We start from the raw sequence: 22,939 nt of genomic DNA, 5'->3' as shown, positions 1-22,939 counted from the left end.
ATTGGGGGTGGCAGATTAGGGGTTAATAACTGTAATGTAGGTGGTGGCGATGTTAAGGGCGGCAGATTAGGGGTTAATAAGTGTATTTAGGTTGCGGCAATGTTAAGGGCAGCAGATTAGGGATTAATAACTGTATGTAGGTGGCGGCGATATCGGGAGCGGCAGATTAGGGGTTAATAGTTTTATTTAGGTAGCGGCAATGTTAAGGGCAGCAGATTAGGGGTTAATAACATTATGTAGGTTGCAGCAATGTCAGGGGCGGCAGATTAGGGGTGTTTAGACGTGGTTTTTATGTTAGGGTGTTTAAACATAACTTTTTCTTTCCCCATAGACATCAATGGGGCTGCGTTATGGAGCTTTTGTTTCCGTGATTGCAAGTGTTATGATTTTTTTTTGCCGGCTCTCCCCATTGATGTCTATGGGAAAATTGTGCACAAGCACGTCAAAGCAGCACTTGTATTTGGGTGAGGTATGGAGCTCAACGCCACCATATCGCCCGCGCAAGCCTGCTTTTTCAAAACCTGTAATAGCAGCGCTATAGGGAGGTGAAATACTGCCGCTTTTGTGGCGGTCGTTAATTTCCCTATAGCGCTCAAAACTCGTAGTCTAGCTGTTAATTACTAAGCCCCCTAACCTAACACCCCCTAAATTAACACCAAATTACATAAATACTTAATTACAATTAAAATAAAAAATCCTAACAGTACTTTAAAAAAAACTAAGATTAAACTAAATTAATCTAAAATTATAAAAAATAAACAAGTCTAACATTACAGAAAATAATAAACCAAATGATCAAAAATTAAAAAATTAAACCTAATCCCTATGAAAATATAAAAGCCCCTTAAATTAAAAACACCCCCTAATCTAAACTAAACTACCAATAGCCCTTAAAAGGGCATTTTGTAGGGCATTGCCCTAAGTTAAACAGCTCTTTTACATTTAAAAAAAAAACCCTAAGTTCCCCCTAACAGTAAAACCTCCCCACCCACCAAACCCCCCAAAATACAAAAAAACTAACACTAAAAAACCTAAGCTACCCATTGCCCCTAAAGGGGCATTTGCATGGGCATAAGAATACATTAAATTAAAAAAAAGTCAACATTAGGTATAAAATATGTTTGACAAGTAAATAAATTCTGCTCTTTCTTTAGTATGTTGGATTTTTTTTTTAGTAAAATCTCCCTTTTAGGTTTTTAAATGCCAATTTCAGGGATTTAAAAATATATTTGACATAGTTTCAACATATTATTTTCTGTGTATAATAAAGAAATAGGGATGTCAGTGTTTCTTTCAAACGTAGACATGTTTAAAAGGTTGTTTCAATGGTCATTTGTAGAAATCTTAGTCTTTCATCTCTTTCTAGGTTATGTCACTGAGACGCCAGTACTGATTTATAACAATGTCATAGTTTGAGCTAAAATAACTCAGATTGACTATAAAGCAGTTGGTGAGCGATATGTCAGTTCGCCTAATAATTCTGCCTGGTATGTCCAGAGATGGAATTTGAGGGACTGGTGCTTACATATTACTAATAGTATTAGCTTTTCACACTTGCAGTGCACAGATAGACTAACAGTCTGTCAGCTGTATATGGTTTATGCAAGCTAAACGGAGCATGAAACTACTGAAAATCTGACAACCCGAGCTGTGAAATCTCGATATGGTGCACAGTTCGTTACTCTAATAATCTAATTAGCTCCATACTTAGGTGTGAAAACCTCAGGCCTTATACATTTGTTGCGAGAAAAAGAAAAGTAGTGCTCGTTATCACTGGCTAAATTATTAATATACCCGCAGCTGCTTCATCTCTGCACATAATTGGCAAAAGCCTTGCAGTGCCAACAAATTACTCTTTTCTGCTCCTGAGCCAGTACAGGTAATGAAACAGTTAAAAGTAATTCTGTCAGAATCTAGGACATTATCATTCTACACATCTAGTTGTAGCTTGGAAATGATTCATATATGGCATATTTTTGACATTCTCAAATGCTATTCTTTAGTCATGCCTGAAAATGTCAATGTTCAATAGAAAATGTGGTTAGATATTAAAATTAAAGGGGATTGCTAGTTTAAAAGCAAAAGCATTTCATTTGTAAACATACCCCTTTCTTTTATTATGGTTTACTCCTCCAAAAGAGTTAAAGGGACAGTCTACACCAGAATTTTTATTGTTTTAAAAGATAGATAATCCCTTTATTACCCATTTCCCAGTTTTGCATAACCAACACAGTTATAATAATACACTTTTAACCTCTCTTATTATCTTGTATCTAAGCCTCTGCAAACTGCCCCTTTTTTCAGTTCATTTGACAGACTTGCAGTCTAGCCAATCAGTGCCTGCTCCCAGATAACTTCACGTGCACGAGCACAGTGTTATCTATATGAAATATGTGAACTAACACCCTCTAGTGGTGAAAAACTGTTAAAATGCAATCTGAAAGAGGTGGGCTTCAAGGTCTAAGAAATTAGCACATGAACCTCCTAGGTTAAACTTTCAACTAAGAATACCAAGAGAACAAAGCAAAATTGGTGATAAAAGTAAATTGGAAAATTGTTTAAAATTACATGCTCTATCTGAATCATGAAAGTTTATTTTGGCCTATACTGTCCCTTTAAACACTTTCTGCACCTGATGAGGATGCAGCCAATGGTGGGAGCATACCTATGTATGCCTGCTTCTCGTTTCCTTATCAGCTGAATCCTTATTTGGAGTAGGACAGGAAAACAACAATTTTGCAGGATTTAAGCACATAGTAAAAGAAAGGGATTTTTAAAATAAAATGGTTCAACACAAAACACAGCTTTTTATTGTTAAAAATTAGAAGGTTTAACTTTAACCATATATGGCTGAAATTCATATTAGCATCATGTTTTAATTGTATTGTCTTGCATAGTTTACTAACATTACCTTTTGCTTACCAGCTTTAGAGTTAGACCTCTTTTCTTTCTTCTTCATTGATGTTGCACTTTTTTCAAGCACTTTCACTAAATGGGACATGGAATGTGTAATAACATATCATGCATTTTAGAAGAGTATTTTAAAACTTTAAAACTGCCAAAAAATTGTCAACATAGTCTTGGGGCAATGCTTCTTTTCAGCATCTAAGACCTTTCCTCTTCAAACAAAACACGCACCTGCACATGCGCACGCCAGTTAAATGTTATATTACAATACTATTTTCTTTTTTTAATTGAAAAGGAAGGCGTTTCAAATTACACTTGTTTTGTTCTTTGGAAAATGCATGATACTGTCAAGCAAACGTATTCTAGCGAGTCTTGCAGAGCTGTGCCGTTGTCCATTGATAGAAGCTACAGATGTGATACTGCTGTGTTAATTTTAATTTAAAGGTAAACAGCTTTGCTTTACATTTTTTTTAGACAAATAATCATTTAAATATGTTTAAATGTCTGAAATGTGTGCAATATCCCTTTAAATTATATGCACCTTGGATTTAATATCCTGAGGAATGTCTTCTCAAATTTAGATGTGTTTTCTTATAAACAGTCAATTTGGGAGTTCCATGTCCCTTTAATGAGTCACTCCAAGCAGCATCTCCTTATTTCTGAAATGTATTTAGCAACCAAACGATAGCCTTCTGAAAGTTTATTTGTCATTTTTCCCAGGTGGTGATGTACTCACCATGCCTGAAGCCCCACCAATAGGATCCCTACCCCCTATAAATGGAAAGAAAGGACCCGGAAACCAGAGCAGCATGGCAGGTTTAAAGGTTACGAGCTCCAACAGCAGCAGTAGTGGCACTGCTGGCCCCAAGCCAATTCCAACCGGCATTATTAGAGGCTCTATCCCTGAAGAACTTAAAGGTGGGACTTATTAAATTATGGTGCATTAATATCATTTATGTATGTGTATGTGATATATATTTATATATATTATATAAAAATATTTAAAGAGACTTACAAAAATGGTACTGCCTGTCCACTATTCAATCTGGGAATTGTCCTTATCACCCAATGAGCTCTGTATTTTCATACAGTAAGATTTCCTCATTGTCACTAATGTTGCATCATACAGAGCAGCTTGTATATTATTGATATTGCTTACTAATGAGTTACCTTCGGAGGCTCAAAAAAGTTGCACCAGGGCCCTCTGTTGATTAGGTCCGCTATTGTTGGGGATCTAACTTCCCCAGAGGCTATCTGGCAATGCCTCAGGCTCTTCATGTCGTCTCACATTATATAAGTTCTATGTTTAATAGTCAAGGGGTTTAAACTAGTTGTTAATTTGATTTGGCCATTAAAGATTGCATGTGGACAGTAGACATCCTTTTTATCTGCAGCATTTGGAGCTTTTGCATTCAGCATCATATCAAAGTCTGCAACTTCCTGTGAGTCAGGGCTTATTTTTTCCTTTCCTGAAAGATAAAGGGGTTGTCTTCACTGACCTCTTAGTGACTGATGATTGATTATCTGTCTTAAGATTTTGGCAAAGGCAGACAGGGGAGTAGTGCATGCCAATGAGAAGAGGTGACAATGAGAATGTCTAGTATTATGTGAATTTCGGCTGAAAACCTCTTGTTATGCTTGCCAGGAATAGGGTGTTTTTATCTTTCTGATAAATATGGGTTATATGAGTATTAGCTCTTGCAAAATATTCCAGTAAAGCCTTATGCTGAAATTAAAGCTGCTGTTCCACCGCTATATAATATCTTACTCATTAAACATTATAATTTTACAATTATTCCTTACTGCTCAAATATTGTTTAATTACAAACCTGTAGGTATTTATAATATTTCAGGAAACAAATAAAACAATATATGTTTTATTGTCTTTCTCCTATCTAGAAGGTACACAATGTGTAAGGATAATGATATATACGTTAGCACAGTGCATAATAAAGGCCAACTGCTAGGTATCTTGAAACCTACGGAGTAAAAAGAATTATTATTATTATTTTTTATTTATAAAGTGACAAAACAAATTCTATAGCGCTGTCCGTGGGTACAAATATAAAAGTACGATGATAAAATATTTTTAAGACACCGGACAAAATGTAACAAACAAATACAGGGGGAATTGAGGGTCCTATTCCAGCCAGAATTTACAATCTAGATGGGTAGGAGGATGAGAAACAGAAGGTGGGGACTACAAAGGTGAGAATGATGTTAGTACGTAGTTAGATAAGGGCAACTATTAGGTAAGTGGAATTAATTTGCTACTGATTGAGAATGAGAGCATGGGAAGAAAAACATAGAAAGAAAGAAGTCGCAAGCAGATCTGTAAAGCCCTATTGTAATTGTGTATCACAGTGTATTTCCAGGCTCTGCCAATACAAAAAAACAAAGTATATTACTTAAGATGTGCATTCAATGGGACATCGTGATATACCGAGGGGACAAATGGAAATGGGACCAAAATTGGACCGTAAGGAAATTTTTGCATGTTTAGTAATGTCATTCGTTTCATTTTCGTTACAAACTTTAGGCACCAATAAAAAGGAGTGAAGAACACAGAAGAAGGGGAGGGAGCTGTGATTGTTTGACAAAAGAGCTCCTTCTTTTGCAGTCATGTACAGGGAGTCTGACCATTCATATGTACAACTTTTCCTGCCCAATCATGCCAGCAAGTCAGGCATTAAATCCTTAACAGGCTTGTGCAATCCACTGTTAACCTAAATAGGGAGGTTTTATTCTAGTTAACATCTTCCGCATTATAGTCATTTCTACTTCTGCTTTTGAGCTGTGTAGTAGTGTGTGCCTATCAGAGCTAGCTGTGATATTTGGTCCTGAAAAATTGTGCAGAATCGAATACAACTTCTATAAAACACCATTGTTGTGAGGCTCCGTTACCTGCTTTAATACAGCCTCTGTCATAGATTTTCTTAGTGTGGTATTTGACTGGCAGCTCTTCCAGCCAATAGTAGCCTCACCATGCACCCTATGTAATTTACTTAGCCTTGAAGTGCAACTGTGCACTCTAGGTTTGGGAGACTGGCACTATGATGGGTTAAAGAAAATAGAAGTGAATTGGAAACTTTTTAAAAATTGTATCCTCTATCTGAATCATGAAAGACAATTTTTGGGTTTAATGTCCCTTTAATGGCTACACATATAGTGCCATGCATTCCCTCTCAGTCTCCTGGAGGAGTGTATTTGCCTGCAGAAATTGCTGCACAGGTATCTTCTGCAGTATCTGCGGCTTTATCTGTTTTTTCCTATGTTGAAGGGAAAACGCTAGAGGAAACCTAGGCCTAGATTTGGAGTTCGGCGGTAAAAGGGCTGTTAACGCTCCGCGGGCTTTTTTCTGGCCGCACCATAAAATTAACTCTGGTATCGAGAGTTCAAACAAATGCTGCGTTAGGCTCCAAAAAAGGAGCGTAGAGAATTTTTACCGCAAATGCAACTCTCGATACCAGAGTTGCTTACGGACGCGGCCGGCCTCAAAAACGTGCTCGTGCACGATTCTCCCATAGGAAACAATGGGACTGTTTGAGCTGAAAAAAAACCTAACACCTGCAAAAAAGCAGCGTTCAGCTCCTAACGCAGCCCCATTGTTTCCTATGGGGAAACACTTCCTACGTCTGCACCTAACACCCTAACATGTACCCCGAGTCTAAACACCCCTACCCTTACACTTATTAACCCCTAATCTGCCGCCCCCGCTATCGCTGACCCCTGCATATTTTTTTTAACCCCTAATCTGCTGCTCCGTAAACCGCCGCAACCTACGTTCTCCCTATGTACCCCTAATCTGCTACCCCTAACACCGCCGACCCCTATATTATATTTATTAACCCCTAACCTGCCCCCCACAACGTCGCCGACACCTGCCTACACTTATTAACCCCTAATCTGCCGAGCGGACCTGAGCGCTACTATAATAAAGTTATTAACCCCTAATCCGCCTCACTAACCCTATCATAAATAGTATTAACCCCTAATCTGCCCTCCCTAACATCGCCGACACCTACCTTCAATTATTAACCCCTAATCTTCCGATCGGAGCTCACCGCTATTCTAATAAATGGATTAACCCCTAAAGCTAAGTCTAACCCTAACACTAACACCCCCCTAAGTTAAATATAATATTTATCTAACGAAATAAATTAACTCTTATTAAATAACTTATTCCTATTTAAAGCTAAATACTTACCTGTAAAATAAATCCTAATATAGCTACAATATAAATTATAATTATATTATAGCTATTTTAGGATTAATATTTATTTTACAGGCAACTTTGTAATTATTTTAACCAGGTACAATAGCTATTAAATAGTTAAGAACTATTTAATAGTTACCTAGTTAAAATAATAACAAATTTACCTGTAAAATAAATCCTAACCTAAGTTATAATTAAACCTAACACTACCCTATCAATAAAATAATTAAATAAACTACCTACAATTACCTACAATTAACCTAACACTACACTATCAATAAATTAATTAAACACAATTCCTACAAATAAATACAATTAAATAAACTAGCTAAAGTACAAAAAATAAAAAAGAACTAAGTTACAGAAAATAAAAAAATATTTACAAACATAAGAAAAATATTACAACAATTTTAAACTAATTACACCTACTCTAAGCCCCCTAATAAAATAACAAAGACCCCCAAAATAAAAAATTCCCTACCCTATTCTAAATTAAAAAAGTTACAAGCTCTTTTACCTTACCAGCCCTGAACAGGGCCCTTTGCGGGGCATGCCCCAAGAATTTCAGCTCTTTTGCCTGTAAAAAAAAACATACAATACCCCCCCCCCCGCAACATTACAACCCACCACCCACATACCCCTAATCTAACCCAAACCCCCCTTAAATAAACCTAACACTAAGCCCCTGAAGATCTTCCTACCTTGTCTTCACCATCCAGGTATCACCGATCCGTCCTGGCTCCAAGATCTTCATCCAACCCAAGCGGGGGTTGGCGATCCATAATCCGGTCCAGAAGAGGCTCCAAAGTCTTCCTCCTATCCGGCAAGAAGAGGACATCCGGACCGGCAAACATCTTCTCCAAGCGGCATCTTCGATCTTCTTCCATCCGGAGCGAAGCGGCAGGATCCTGAAGACATCCAGCGCGGAACATCCATCCGGACCGACGACTGAACGACGAATGACTGTTCCTTTAAGGGACGTCATCCAAGATGGCGTCCCTCGAATTCCGATTGGCTGATAGGATTCTATCAGCCAATCGGAATTAAGGTAGGAATTTTCTGATTGGCTGATGGAATCAGCCAATCAGAATCAAGTTCAATCCGATTGGCTGATCCAATCAGCCAATCAGATTGAGCTTGCATTCTATTGGCTGTTCCGATCAGCCAATAGAATGCGAACTCAATCTGATTGGCTGATTGGATCGGCCAATCGGATTGAACTAGATTCTGATTGGCTGATTCCATCAGTCAATCAGAAAATTCCTACCTTAATTCCGATTGGCTGATAGAATCCTATCAGCCAATCGGAATTCGAGGGACGCCATCTTGGATGACGTCCCTTAAAGGAACAGTCATTCGTCGTTCAGTCGTCGGTCCGGATGGATGTTCCGCGCTGGATGTCTTCAGGATCCTGCCGCTTCGCTCCGGATGGAAGAAGATCGAAGATGCCGCTTGGAGAAGATGTTTGCCGGTCCGGATGTCCTCTTCTTGCCGGATAGGAGGAAGACTTTGGAGCCTCTTCTGGACCGGATTATGGATCGCCAACCCCCGCTTGGGTTGGATGAAGATCTTGGAGCCAGGACGGATCGGTGATACCTGGATGGTGAAGACAAGGTAGGAAGATCTTCAGGGGCTTAGTGTTAGGTTTATTTAAGGGGGGTTTGGGTTAGATTAGGGGTATGTGGGTGGTGGGTTGTAATGTTGGGGGGGGGGTATTGTATGTTTTTTTTTACAGGCAAAAGAGCTGAAATTCTTGGGGCATGCCCCGCAAAGGGCCCTGTTCAGGGCTGGTAAGGTAAAAGAGCTTGTAACTTTTTTAATTTAGAATAGGGTAGGGAATTTTTTATTTTGGGGGTCTTTGTTATTTTATTAGGGGGCTTAGAGTAGGTGTAATTAGTTTAAAATTGTTGTAATATTTTTCTTATGTTTGTAAATATTTTTTTATTTTCTGTAACTTAGTTCTTTTTTATTTTTTGTACTTTAGCTAGTTTATTTAATTGTATTTATTTGTAGGAATTGTGTTTAATTAATTTATTGATAGTGTAGTGTTAGGTTAATTGTAGGTAATTGTAGGTAGTTTATTTAATTATTTTATTGATAGGGTAGTGTTAGGTTTAATTATAACTTAGGTTAGGATTTATTTTACAGGTAAATTTGTTATTATTTTAACTAGGTAACTATTAAATAGTTCTTAACTATTTAATAGCTATTGTACCTGGTTAAAATAATTACAAAGTTGCCTGTAAAATAAATATAAATCCTAAAATAGCTATAATATAATTATAATTTATATTGTAGCTATATTAGGATTTATTTTACAGGTAAGTATTTAGCTTTAAATAGGAATAATTTATTTAATAAGAGTTAATTTATTTCGTTAGATGTAAATTATATTTAACTTAGGGGGGTGTTAGTGTTAGGGTTAGACTTAGCTTTAGGGGTTAATACATTTATTAGAATAGCGGTGAGGTCCGCTCGGCAGATTAGGGGTTAATAATTGAAGGTAGCTGTCGGCGATGTTAGGGAGGGCAGATTAGGGGTTAATACTATTTATGATAGGGTTAGTGATGCGGATTAGGGGTTAATAACTTTATTATAGTAGCGCTCAGGTCCGCTCGGCAGATTAGGGGTTAATAAGTGTAGGCAGGTGTCGGCGACGTTGAGGGGGACAGATTAGGGGTTAATAAATATAATATAGGGGTCGGCGGTGTTAGGGGTAGCAGATTAGGGGTACATAGGGATAACGTAGGTGGCGGCGCTTTGCGGTCGGAAGATTAGGGGTTAATTATTTTAAGTAGCTGGCGGCGACGTTGTGGGGGGCAGGTTAGGGGTTAATAAATGTAATACAGGGGTCGGCGGGGTTAGGGGCAGCAGATTAGGGGTACATAAGTATAACGTAGGTGGCGGTCGGCAGATTAGGGGTTAAAAATTTTAATCGAGTGGCGGCGATGTGGGGGGAGCTCGGTTTAGGGGTACATAGGTAGTTTATGGGTGTTAGTGTACTTTAGGGTACAGTAGTTAAGAGCTTTATGAACCGGCGTTAGCCAGAAAGCTCTTAACTCCTGCTATTTTCAGGCGGCTGGAATCTTGTCGTTAGAGCTCTAACGCTCACTTCAGAAACGACTCTAAATACCAGCGTTAGAAAGATCCCATTGAAAAGATAGGCTACGCAAATGGCGTAGGGGGATCTGCGGTATGGAAAAGTCGCGGCTGAAAAGTGAGCGTTAGACCCTTTAATCACTGACTCCAAATACCAGCGGGCGGCCAAAACCAGCGTTAGGAGCCTCTAACGCTGGTTTTGACGGCTACCGCCGAACTCCAAATCTAGGCCCTAGAGATTCAGATAGTAAGGTTTCTGTTCCATCTCCTGCTGCACGGGTTCCATTCCTCATAAGTCTGATGAGGAGGATACATCGGAAGCATCTGAGGGTGAAATCTCAGAATCGGACAGTATAATTTCCTCATCTGAGGCTGAAGTAGTATCCATCAGATTTAAGCTTGAACACCTTCATGTATTGTTAAAGGAGGTTTTGGCTACTTTGGATGACTCCGATACGCCTGTCGTTGTCAACCCTAGACATCTAGTAAACTTAATTGTTACTACAATGTTCCTTCCTCTGTGGAAGTGTTTCTTGTTCCTGACCGTGCAACGGAGATTATTGCACAGGAATGGGAAATGCCAGGGATACCTTTTTTCCTGTCTCTTGTCTTTAAAAGATGTTTCCTGTTGCTGACTCCATTATAGATTCATGGCGCACGGGGCCTAAAGTAGAAGGGGCTATTTCTACTCTGGCTAAGAGAACTACTATTCCTATAGAGGTTAGCTGTTCTTTTAAGGATCCTATGGAAAAAAGCTGGAGGCTTATTTGAAGAAGATGTATGTTCATCAAGGTCTTCAATGGCAACTTGCAGTTTGCATTGATACTGTTTCAAGTGCGGAATCTTATTGGTGCAACGCCTTGTCTATATCAATTTTGGTAGAGACTCTTATGGTGGAGATCCTAAACAGGATTAAGGCTTTCAATCTAGCCAATTCCTTTATTTCTGATGCCACCATGCTAAATTATTAGACTGGGAGCCAAGATATCTGGCTTCTTTGTCCTAGCCACAAGGCAAAAAGTCCAAGCTTCTAGCGCTTCCTTACAAGGGTAAGACTTGTTTGGACATGGTGGCAGAAATAATTTCTGATTCTTTGGGTGGAAAGATCTTTTCTTCCACAAGTCAAGAAGAATATAGATAATGGATGTCAAAGTAATTTTCGTTCCTTTCAGTATCTTCAGAAAGTCTTCCTCTCCCTCTTTTAAGCAGGATCAGTCCAAGTCTTCTTGGAAACCCTATCAGTCTTGAAACTAGGGGAAGTAATCAAAGAAACCCGCAGCTGAGTCTAAGTCAACATGTTGGGTTTGCCCCAATCTGGGGTTGGATATGGATACAAGTTGTCCCAGATCCTTGGGCTATGGACATAGTATCTTAAGGTTTCAAAAAGAATTTAAACTTTTCCTCCCATGGACATATTTCTACTCTAGGTAAATAGAGAGGCATTCTTGAACTGGGTTCAGGACCTCCTCACTGGGAGCAATAGTTCCAGTAATGGAACAGGGCCTAGGATTTTCTTTTACAAGTTTCTCTGAGTACCGTCTTTCCAGATGGAAACTATTCATTCTATTCTTCCTTTGGCTCAAGAGGGTCAGTTCATGACAAACATAGACCTAAAGGATGTGTACCTTCATGTTCCCATCCTACGGGATTGTCTCAAGTTCCTGAGATTTGCCTTTCTAGAATACTCTTTCAGGTCTTGGGGAATTGCAGGGGCGCCCTTCCTGAACGACATTTTGTTTCAGTTGCCGTCCTTTTTTCAAGAAATCTCTAATTCAGAGACCTTGTTGTCTTTTCTTCATTTTCTCAGTGGAAGCAAATCTAAAAAAAGAGTTCCTGTGTTCCAACTACAAGGGTCTTAGGGACAATTATAGTTTCCCTATCTAGGTAAATATTTCTGACAGAGGTCAGAAAATCCTTAATTTTTTTATTCTTGACTCTCTCTGCAGTCTTTTTTTTGGGCTCTTTGTATGGAATTGGTCTGATGGTTGTTTCCATAAACAACTTTCCCTTTGCTCGATTCCATTTGGGAGCTTTGCAGTCATGCATGCTCAGTCAATGAAACGGGGACCATTTGTCTCAGAGGGTAGATCTAGACCAGTCGTCAAGAGGATTCTGCTCTTATCATGATCATCTTGGAGTTGAGAGCAATTTATAATGTTTTGAGGGCTTAGTTTCAGTTGTCCTAAACTCGGTTTATCCGGTTCTAGCCGGACTACCTCTGTCAGTGACTTACATCATTCACCAGGGAAGAGTTTAGGACAGGAAGAGTTCCTTAGCCATGAAGGAGGTGGCTCGGATTATTCATTGGGCAGAAGCTCATTGTTGGTGTCTATCTGCCATACACATTCCAGGAGTGAACACTGCAAGCAGTTTTCCTGAGCAGACAGCCATTTCATCCCGGGTAGTGGTCTCTCCATCCGGAGGTGTTCTTCAAATTAACCCTCAACTGGCTGGAGTTGAATCTGATGGAGATACGGTTCAGGGTAAAGAGACCCGCAGGCCACTCTAATAGATTCTCTGGCGGTTCCTTGGGTTTTCAGTCTGGCATATATCTTTCCTCCGTTTGCTCTCCTTTTTCAAGTCATTGCTTGTATCAAATAGGAGAAAGTATTGGTAATCCTAATAGCTCCTGCATGGTCTTGCAGGATCTGGCATGCAGATCTAGTGAAGATGTCATCTCTTCCACCTTGGAGGTTGCCTCTGAGGGAGGATCTTCTATGCAGGGTACATTCCTTCATCTGATCCTCGTTTCTCTGAAGCTGATTGCTTGGAGATTGAACGCTTAGTTCTGTCTAAGCGTGGGTTTTCTGTGTCGGTCATTGAGATCATGTTTCAGGCTCGCAAGCCTGTTTCTAGAAAGATTCACCATGGGGTATGGAGTAATTACCTTTATTGGTGTGAATTCAAGGGCTACTCTTGGAGTAGGGTCAGGATTCCTAGGATTTTGTCTTTTCTCCAGGAAGGTCTGGAGAAGGGATTTCAGTCAGTAGTCTGAGGGGTCAGATTTCTGTATTATCTTTTTGTTACTCAAGCGTCTTGCGGATGTGCCAGATGTTCTATCTTTTTTTTTTTTTTCATCAAATAATTTTTATTATTTTCAAAGCAAGATCAAACTGAAAATCACATATAACAAGTGTACAAGAGTGTAACGTCAAGTGTACAGACAGTGCTCACATTGTCATTAGCATTTACATTAGGGTCATATAACATAGTATAATATCAATTTAAAGCATTTTACTCCTAGTTTTGTTGGGTCAAGTGGAGAAATATGAAACATATTATGTCAAAGCACATATATCAGACACAATTGGCTGCATCAACATTTTTAGGGTTTATCTTTGTTTGTTTTCAGGGTCTAGGTGGTCTGCTGTTCCCATATAAAAATTATATCTACAATAGCATCCTGTTTCCTTTTATATGTATAATATATTTTTTCCAATTCCAGCACATGACTCACTTCCTTTACCCACATAGTGTATGAGGGGACAGCAGTTTTTTTCCAAAACCTAGGGATCAAGCGCCTAGCGCAGCTGAGCATACATTGCAGTAGTTTCTTTCTATATACACAAGTAATTTTAGGAATATCACTCAGCAGTACCAGACTTGGTGTGAGTACTACAGGTCTACCCAACACCCTGTCAATGTGTTTATTTATGCTGTCCCAATAAGGACGCAGGTAGGGACAGGACCACCAAATGTGTGAGAGAGTACCCACTTCCCCACAGTGTCTCCAACACAGTGAGGAGGAGTTAGGAAAAATGCTACGTAAGCGGTGGGGGGTCAGATACCACCTTGAAAGAAGTTTGTAGTTTGTTTCAACCATTGCCATTGATAGGGAGGATTTTTTGGTCTCTAAAAAAATTCGCTGCCACTGGATGTCTGTGATTACTATGTTTAATTCTTTTTCCCATTTTATGATGTATGTGGGTTTTTTACTAGGGAAAGTTCCTCTGAGAAGTTTGTATATAATGGACACATGGGATTTAGCGACTGAGGTAGTTGTGCACAGTGTTTCAAAGGGGGTAAGAGGTCTGACGAGATTAGCCTTATGGGCACTGTTATGTATAGCATGTCTAATTTGTAGGTATGGGAACCATAGGTGGAAAGGAGCACCTAGAAGTTGATGGATGTCAGCTTGGGATCTAATGAGTCCATTTTGGAGTATCATGTGTGTTGGTATGTTAGTAGATTTACCGTCTAGACGTGGTAAGGGAAAGGTGTGTGCTTGTAGCAATAAGGGGTTGTTGAGCACAGGGGATAGAGGGGAAATGGGAGTCGAAATCTGATTTTCTTCAGTTAGGGTTTTATCCCATATTTTAAGGGTAGAAGCTATATAGTAGTTTCCCCAGATTTCTGTTGGTCTATTTCTGTGTGGGATCCAGCACTGGTCGCCCAGATTTAGGCCACCCACCAGAGATGTTTCTATCTGTATCCAGGGTTTCTCTAGGGGGGAATGTTTCCATGCAACTATGCGAGCCATATGTGCAGCTTTATAATAATACATCAGATTTGGGGATCCCAAACCTCCATCTTCTCTCTTTAAAAACAGGGTGTTCCTGGCCACCCTGGCTCTTTTATGATCCCATATGAATAAGTCGAACATTTTTTGTTGTTTTATTAGGTACTGAGTGGGGAGATCTAGTGGGAGGACCTGGAACAGATATAGATATTTAGGAAGGATGTTCATTTTTATTGTATTAATACGTCCAGTCCAAGAAAGGTGGCCCTGTTTACTCCAAAGCTCTAGGGATTTGTTAGTTTCTATTTGGAGAGGTATATAATTAAGATTAAACAATTACGTGTGATTAGAAGATATGTCTATCCCTAGGTATCTAATTTTGCTAGTTATCTGGAAGGAGGTATTATTTGTTATATACTGTACCTCGTCCTCTGCAAGATGTAAGGGTAATATCATTGATTTTTCCATATTGATAGAGAAATTGGAAACCAATTTATAACTTTCTAGTTCTCTGAGTATGGTGGGGATGGATGAAAGTGGAGAGCTTATTGTAAATATAATGTCATCAGCATATAAAAGACATTTTTGACATATCTCTCCAAAAGTGACTCCGTGAACAAGGGGATTGCTTCTAATTCATGCCGCTAATGCCTCCACCGCCAGAGCGAATAGGAGAGGTGATAGGGGGCATCCCTGAGGTGTGCCATTGTTTATGTGGATTTTTTGTGAGAGTGTATTGTTTGCGTTAACGCGCGCTGAAGGGCCAGAATAGAGTACTTTAATGCGAGCAATTAATTTTTGCGAGAATCCAAACCTCGACAGGATGGACCAGAGAAAATCCCAGTCCACCCTGTCGAAGGCCTTCTCCGCATCTGTGGATAGCAAGATCAGGGGCAATTTGGTAGATGAAGCGGTAAGCAAAGTGTGCAGAACCCGAATGGTATTATCTTTGGCCTCCCTGCGTGGAATAAATCCCACTTGGTCAGTGTGCACCAAAGAGGGTAAATATTTATTAATTCTCGTGGCAATTAGTTTAGCATATAATTTAATATCAATGTTTATTAAGGAGATAGGGCGGTAATTGGCTACCTTATCAGCTGGTTTATTTGGCTTAGGGATAACAGAAATAGTGGCTTCTAGGAGGTTTGGGGTTAGCTGGCCTTCTTCATCTAATGATTGGTACATGCTCAACAAGTGGGGGCCTAATAGGGTTTTAAACAGATGATAGAATTTAGGCGTAAAACCGTCAGGTCCCGGGGCTTTCCCCAGGGGGAGGCTTTTAATTGCCAGCATAAGTTCCTGAATAGTGAATCTATCATCCAACGCCTCGCAGTCTTCCTGAAGTAATGTTGGAAGCTGGATATTAGATAAGTAGCTATTAATCTTAGTTAGTTTAGTTTCCATGTCAAGGGAGGGGAGGTTATATAATGAGGAGTAGTATTGTGCAAATTGGTTGACAATGTCAGTGTTCGTGGTAAATGTGGTACCATCCGGGCCTGTAATTTTATCAATAAAGGTTTTGTAGCGTTTCTTTTTCAGGGATCTAGCAAGGAGGCGCCCAGTTTTATTACTTTCAACAAAGAATTTTGATTCGGAGGCTATGGCTTTCATATGTGCATTTTTAATTAAATATTGGTGAAGTTCTTCTCTGGCCTGTTGGGATTTCTGTAGGAGAAGGTGAGATTGAGGGTTCTGTTTTAGGTAATTTTCACACTTGTTAAAGTTGGATGTTAATGAATTAAGTTGGCTCTCTCTTTGCTTACGTTGTCTATGCGTGTGCCCCATTATTACCCCCCTTATATAGCATTTATATGCTTCCCAATTATTGGTTGCGGATGTGGCTGAGGGGGTATTAAAAGTAAAGAACTCAGTCTTCTTTTCTTCTATGTCAGTTATGATCAATGGGTCTAAGAAAATCTGGTCACTTAGTCTCCAGTGTTGCTGAAATTGTGGCTTAGCTGACCATAAAAAATTGGTGCACACCATACTATGATCAGACCAGGCAGTGTGAAAAAGTCTAGAGTCACATAGTGAGGGTAGTGTTCGTTGTTCGCATAATATATAATCTAGGCGTGTGTATGAGCGTTGTGGATTAGAGAAGAATGTAAAGTCTTTTGTAGCTGGGTGTGTCACTCTCCAGGTGTCAAACATGGGTATATTACGTATGGCCTGCCAGTTAGCTTTTATCTGCGAGTTTTGCATATAGGAGCGGCCTGTGGAGGTGTCTAGTGTGGGGCAGATTGGGAAATTAAAGTCTCCGCCTAGGAAAACTGGGCCTTTCGAGATATCCAAAATATGATTAATGACCTTGCGGAAAAATGAAGATCTGGGACGGATAGGTGCATATATGTTTGCCAGTGTAATGGGTCTACCATAGTAAAGACCTGTCAGAACTAAAATCCGTCCTTCTGCGTCAGTGTATTTGTCTAGTAGAGTGAATGAGGTACCCTTCCTAAAAGAGATACATACTCCATTATGTTTTGTCGGTCCAGAACTTAGAAAGTGCTGATCATAATATAACTGCGAAAGTCTGGGCTCATTGGTCTTTTTGAAGTGAGTCTCTTGTGTCATGATAATGTCCACTTTTTTTCTGTAGAAATCATGAAATGCTATGGAGCGTTTTTGAGGGGACAGGAAGCCCTTAACATTTTGTGTGGCTAACCGAAATTGACTAGGCTGGCTTTGTTCAGGCATTTGACCCTTAGCGTTAGCGTCTAAACTTATGGAGGTGTGCTTTTGTTTTCAAAAATAAATATGTGGAAAACCAACCCTGTTATAATGTATACTCTGATAAATACTTCACTGTCTAGTACACTTGAATGTCTAAACTGTTTTAACAAAAATGAAAACTTGTAACAGATACTCTTTTAACTGTAAAGGGAAAAGGGAAAAGAAGGGAGGGAGGAAAGAAAGAAAAAAGAATGGAAAGAAGGGGGATAGGTTAGTGGGAAGGAGATAGGTTGTAGAAACAATTAAGGAATAAAGTAGAAGGACTGAGTAGGGGGATGAGTACAGCATGACGGAACTCCCCCGACAGACCGAGGGTAGGAGACAAGAAACCAATAACATTAACATAAACCAATGCCCTGTTAGAGGGCGCATCTAAGTATTTTACACACATCTTGACATGTTACTAACGATGTCACATAGGTATAGAAGAACAATTTTAGTGTAACAGTCTGAGGTAATTAAGCTCACAGACAGACAAGATGAGAATTAGCTCATTATTTAGTCATTCAACAGTGTCCCGTTTTTGTATCTTACTACTTATACTCACGACCTCAAGGTATTCGTAGTTAGTCCAGGTCAAAGCTGGTCATGTCCTCCGTGGAGGGGACACAATCAGACAGATCTTCTGTATGTAACCCTCCAAACAAACAAGAAAAGAGTGAGGGATAGCACAAACATAATTTCCATAACTGGTGCACGATTGCACAACTGTGATCCAGTGCTAGCCTGAATCATAAGTTCCAGATGAGTCTTTCTTCCATCGAGGCTCCGGCCTCTGATCAGGTTCAAGATTTTTCCCGTATTGCTGATAGGACTTCGAAGTAAGGGTAGGTTCGCTCAGGTATTGTCCACTGAGGTGGAGGGATCTGGGCATATCTTTTTTCTGTTTTTCTTGTCAACTATTTCGGACCAGAGACGTCTCTGAGGCTTTGGTTGTGGTAGATTGCGTGCCTCCGGTTGAGGAGTAGTGGTTTCCGGGATAGGAATGTCCAGCAGCTTACAAAAATCTTCAATTTTTTCTGGGGAGCTGCACTCATGACGTTTTCCATTTTTAATAATTTGCAGTGATACGGGAAATCCCCATCTGTAAGGAATCTGTAGGGTTCTTAGGTGGGAGGTGAGGGTGGTAAATCCCTTTCGGAGTTGCAGCGTTCTAGTAGATAAGTCCTGAAAAATTTGGACCTTTGCACCCAGATAAGAGAAATGTGGTTGTGTTCTAGCCAGTTGGAGAATTTTCTCTCTATCCTTATAGCTCAGGAAACAGATTATAATGTCCCTTGGGGGTTGATTATCGTTCGGCTTTGGTCGCAGAGATCTATGTGCCCTTTCCAAAGGTATGGGTTCAATCACTTGTTGGTTAGAAATTGCCAGAGACTGAAATAAATTTTGTAAATATTCTGATATATCTTCGCCTTTGATTGATTCAGGGATTCCGCGTATACGGAGGTTATTTCTGCGTGCCCTATTTTCAACATCATCAAGCTTATTTTCTAATTCAAGGATTTGTGATTGTTGGGCCTCTATGGAGTGTGACATTTCTGCCATTTCCTTAGTGATTTCTTCCCTATCATCTTCCAATGTCTCCACTCTAAATCCAAGCTCATTAATGTCCCTCTTTAGGTCCGCACACTCAGCCTTAATGCATAATTTCACTTGATCAATTAAGTCCTCCATAGCTTTTAATGTTACTGGTGCTTCCTTAAGATGTAAATGTGGGTTAGAAGGTAATATCAAGGGCTCCTGTGCGTGTGGGCTATCACATAAATCTTCATCTTCGCTAGAGGCCTGTGGTATATCAGTTTTCTTTTTCGTGCTATCTGTCTTTTTAAAAAAGGAATTAACAGCTCACGATGTAGATGTGGATTTTAAGGCTTTGTCAGGCTTTGTGACCCTGCGCTGTGACATGGTAGAGATAAATTTGCCCCTTAAATAAACTTTTGTCTTCGCTTGTCTTTTTTTCCTCTTTCTTTCACCTCTGTCTTTAATGTTTATCAGGCAGCGTGACAGTGTGTCTATGCGTCTCTGGCAAAATGGAGTAAATCAGATCTGTACAATCATATAGCTTTTTCACAATACATAATAAAATGAGTAGTGTCCTTGTAATTCTGTCTAGATCATTGCTTCTGATGTGGATGTGGGTATTGCTGTCGGAGCTTAGGGTTGTATGTGGCTCTTTTATTGTGTCATAAGGCCTCTGTTGTTATGCCCTATTAAAAATGGCGACTGCCATGTGGGTGCGGTAAAAGATACAGCTTACCGGGCCTGTGTGAAGATCCGTAACGAGCGGGTGTTATGGCATGCCGGTCTCCGAGCTGTCCGTGAAGGCTCCGTGCTCTCAGCAGGTAAGTGGGTGGGCTCGGGCTGATATGTGATTTCGGGACTCCGTCCCTGCTCTTACTGGAAAAAGGCTTCAACCGCGGCCTATGCCGATGTCAGAATGCAAGGTCTGGAGTCTTTACCAGGGCTAGTGAGTGACAGCGTTACATTCTTTAGTCCTTCCCAGTGCTCTGGGTGTCAGTTTTAGGGCACTGGTAAGATTATTAGGTGGCCCTCGGGAGAGTTCCGTCCCCACTGCAGCAGGAGCTTTAGGCTGGTGCGGCCATTCAGAACGCCCGCACGCTCCGCCCCCAAAATAGGCACCTCCAGATGTTCTATCTTTATGTCAAGTCCTGGTCATATTCAGGCCTGTGTTAAGTCTGTTGGTCCTTCCTTGTTCTTAAGGTTTTGCAGCAGGCTCCGTTTGAGCTATTGCATTCCATAGATATTCAATTATTATCTGGGAAGGTTGTATTTCTTTTTGCTATGTCTTCTGCTTGGAGAGTTTTGGAACTCTCGGCTTTGCAGTGTGATTCGTCTTATCTTTGTTTCATATTGATAAGGCAGTTCTTCGTTCTAAGTTGGGGTTTTCTTCCTAAGAAATGTTAATCAGGAAACTGTTGTTCCTTCTTTATGTCCTAATCCTTCTTCTAATCAGGAAGATTTGCTGCTCTTCTTGGATGTGGTGAGTGCTTTAAAAGTTTTATGTACAGGCGACTAAGGATTTCGTCAGTCTTCTGCCCTGTTTGTTTGTTTCTCTGTAAAATGTAAAGGTCAGAAAGCTTCTGCTAATTTTCTTTATATCTGGTTGAGAAGTATAATTCGTTTTGTTTTTTGAGTCTGCTGGTCAGCAGCCTCCTGAGAGAATTACGGCACATTCCACGACGGCTGTCTCCTCTCCTTGGGCTTACAAAGATAAAGCTTTTGTGGAACAGATTTGCAAGACTACAACTTGGTCCTTTCTGCATCCTTTCCAAAGTTTTACGAATTTGATTTTTTTGCCTTAGCTGAGGTTTCTTTTGGGAGAATGGTTTTTCAAGCGGTGGTGCATTCTGTTTAGGTCTGTCTGTCTTGTTCTCCCTCCCTAGTCATCTATGTCCTCTAGCTTGGGTATTGGTTCCCACTAGTAATTGATGACATTGTGGAGTCTCCGTATCTTAGTAAAAGAAAACAAAATGTATGCTTACCTGATAAATTTCTTTCTTTCCAGATATGGAGAGTCCACGACCCCACCCTTATTTTAAGACAGTTGTTTTTGTCTAAACCTTAGGCACCTCTACACCTTTGTGTTATTCCTTTTTCCATTTCCCTTCAGTCGAATGACTGGGGATTGTGGGAAGGGGAGTGATACTTTATAGCTTTGCTGTGGTGCTCTTTGCCTCCTCCTGCTGGCCAGGAGTGATATTCCCACTAGTAATTGATGACGTTGTGGACTCTCCATATCCGGAAAGAAAGAAATGTATCAGGTAAGCATAAATTTTGTTTTATAACTGTACTAGGCTATGGTAGTTCCCTTTTCTTTACTCCGGAATCGTCTGCGAGGGTGCTGGAAGTACTTTTGCCCTGTGCAGCTACCTGCCTCATTTCAGTAAGCTGGGCTACTGTGAAGTTCCAGCCTGCCTTGCTAGCACTATTGGGTGCATTACACGTGTGAGTAGCCATTTGACACATTTACATTATCACATGTTATGGTGGTACTAGGCCATTTTGGCGCCTTTGTTTCTTTTCTTTTCTAAATTGGAAATTTGTTTAAAATGACATCACCTATCTGAATCATAATAGTTTTATTTGGACTTTAGTACTGTCCCTTTAAACTTTATAGTACTCGCATAAACTTTTGTTTGAGAGTACTGGCAGCCATAGCCTGCTTGTTTTTTTTGGGATGCAAAAAAAAATTGAATTAAACTTTTTTACCTTTTGTGTGCAGAAAAAAAACATCTAATTCCAGACAGCTAAACTTTAATGTAAAAGCTGCACTTAAACTTTTGCTCTGCGGCCAGCCATAGCTTGCAACTGTATTGGCCTGCTTGGTATTTGGGGGTGCCAAACATTTTAGAATTAAATGTTAACCCTTTGTGTGCAGAAAAATACTTTATTTTTAGAAGAGTTTAAATGTTAGTCTCACACATGCTACAGTGCCTGCTTCATGCCTCAGTGTTACCCATACAACAGGATTATCTATGTCCCAATAAAAAACCAGTGTCTTTTAATTTGTTAAGTGCATGGTCTCCCCAACTGGAAGAAAAAGCACTTACCTGCTCCGCTGTCGGGCATGTAGACAGTTACAAGGTATGAGAAGACAGTTCTTCACAGAGACCTTTGAAAAAGAAAAAGTAGCCAACTTTGGCTTTCTAAACTAAGGCAGCAATTGTTAGGAAAATGCAGTAAGTACCTCTTTACAAGTTCCTAACTGCTTTAAAGCCACCACTACCCGACTGCAAGGAATGACGTGGAATACGGCTATACCCCAAAACTTGTTTGTAGATGAAATAAAAAAATTTCTTCAGACACCTAAACTTCACCACCTGCATACACCGAAGGCAAAGAGAATGACTGGGGGTTGTGAGTAAGGGAGTGATACTTGGCAGTTTAACTGTGGTGCTCTTTTCCTCCTCCTGCTGGCCAGGAGTGATATTCCCAACAGTAATTACTCAAGCCGTGGACTCACCATATCTTGGGAAAGAAATAGATCTGTAATTAACCCCTTCATTACCAGGAATTTCAGAAGTATGGTGCCTTGCTGCAATTAGCAGGCTTCTAATAACAAAACAACAATGGCAAAGCCATGCATCATCTTTTTTTGTTTAAGTGGAGAGATAGCAAAAATGCTAAAAATTCACCGGTATTTTAGGAACATTTTTCTCTGCAATTCTCAGTAGCAAAGGGGTTACATCAATTCAATAGAACATGACCAATATATGAATAAGTAAAGGAATATCAGATTACAAAAAAATAATAATGTTAAACTATCTTCTCTTAGATGCAAAACAGATATAAAAAAAGATGACTAACATCTTGTGTAAGTCACTATTGACATCCTTATTATTACCTTAATAAGCACATGTATATCATTCTGTAGTGGACAAATGAGAAGGAACACGATATAGCCCTGTGGTTGTATGAATATGGCAACATCATAATGAAATGAGACTTTATTTATGGGACTAGGTTTCCCCATTGCTTTTGGCGCAGTGGGAAGCTCTTAGAGAGCC

At 39.9% G+C, this 22,939-nt stretch overlaps 1 protein-coding gene across 1 annotated transcript in view; it reads left to right on the top strand.

The window, feature by feature from the left end:
* The window catches only part of KIAA2012 (KIAA2012 ortholog), a 306,316-nt gene that overhangs the window by 58,839 nt on the left and 224,538 nt on the right, over positions 1-22,939 (top strand). Inside the window, exon 8 of the mRNA XM_053713277.1 lies at positions 3,628-3,825. Coding sequence (XP_053569252.1) covers positions 3,628-3,825 — 198 coding nt within the window. The remainder of the gene's footprint in view (positions 1-3,627; positions 3,826-22,939) is intronic.

This window comes from Bombina bombina, chromosome 1, assembly GCF_027579735.1.
Source record: "Bombina bombina isolate aBomBom1 chromosome 1, aBomBom1.pri, whole genome shotgun sequence".
Classification (NCBI taxonomy): Eukaryota; Metazoa; Chordata; class Amphibia; order Anura; family Bombinatoridae; genus Bombina; species Bombina bombina.
The sequence above is the reverse complement of the archived record's forward strand: the minus strand, read 5'-3'. Positions and strand labels throughout refer to the sequence as shown.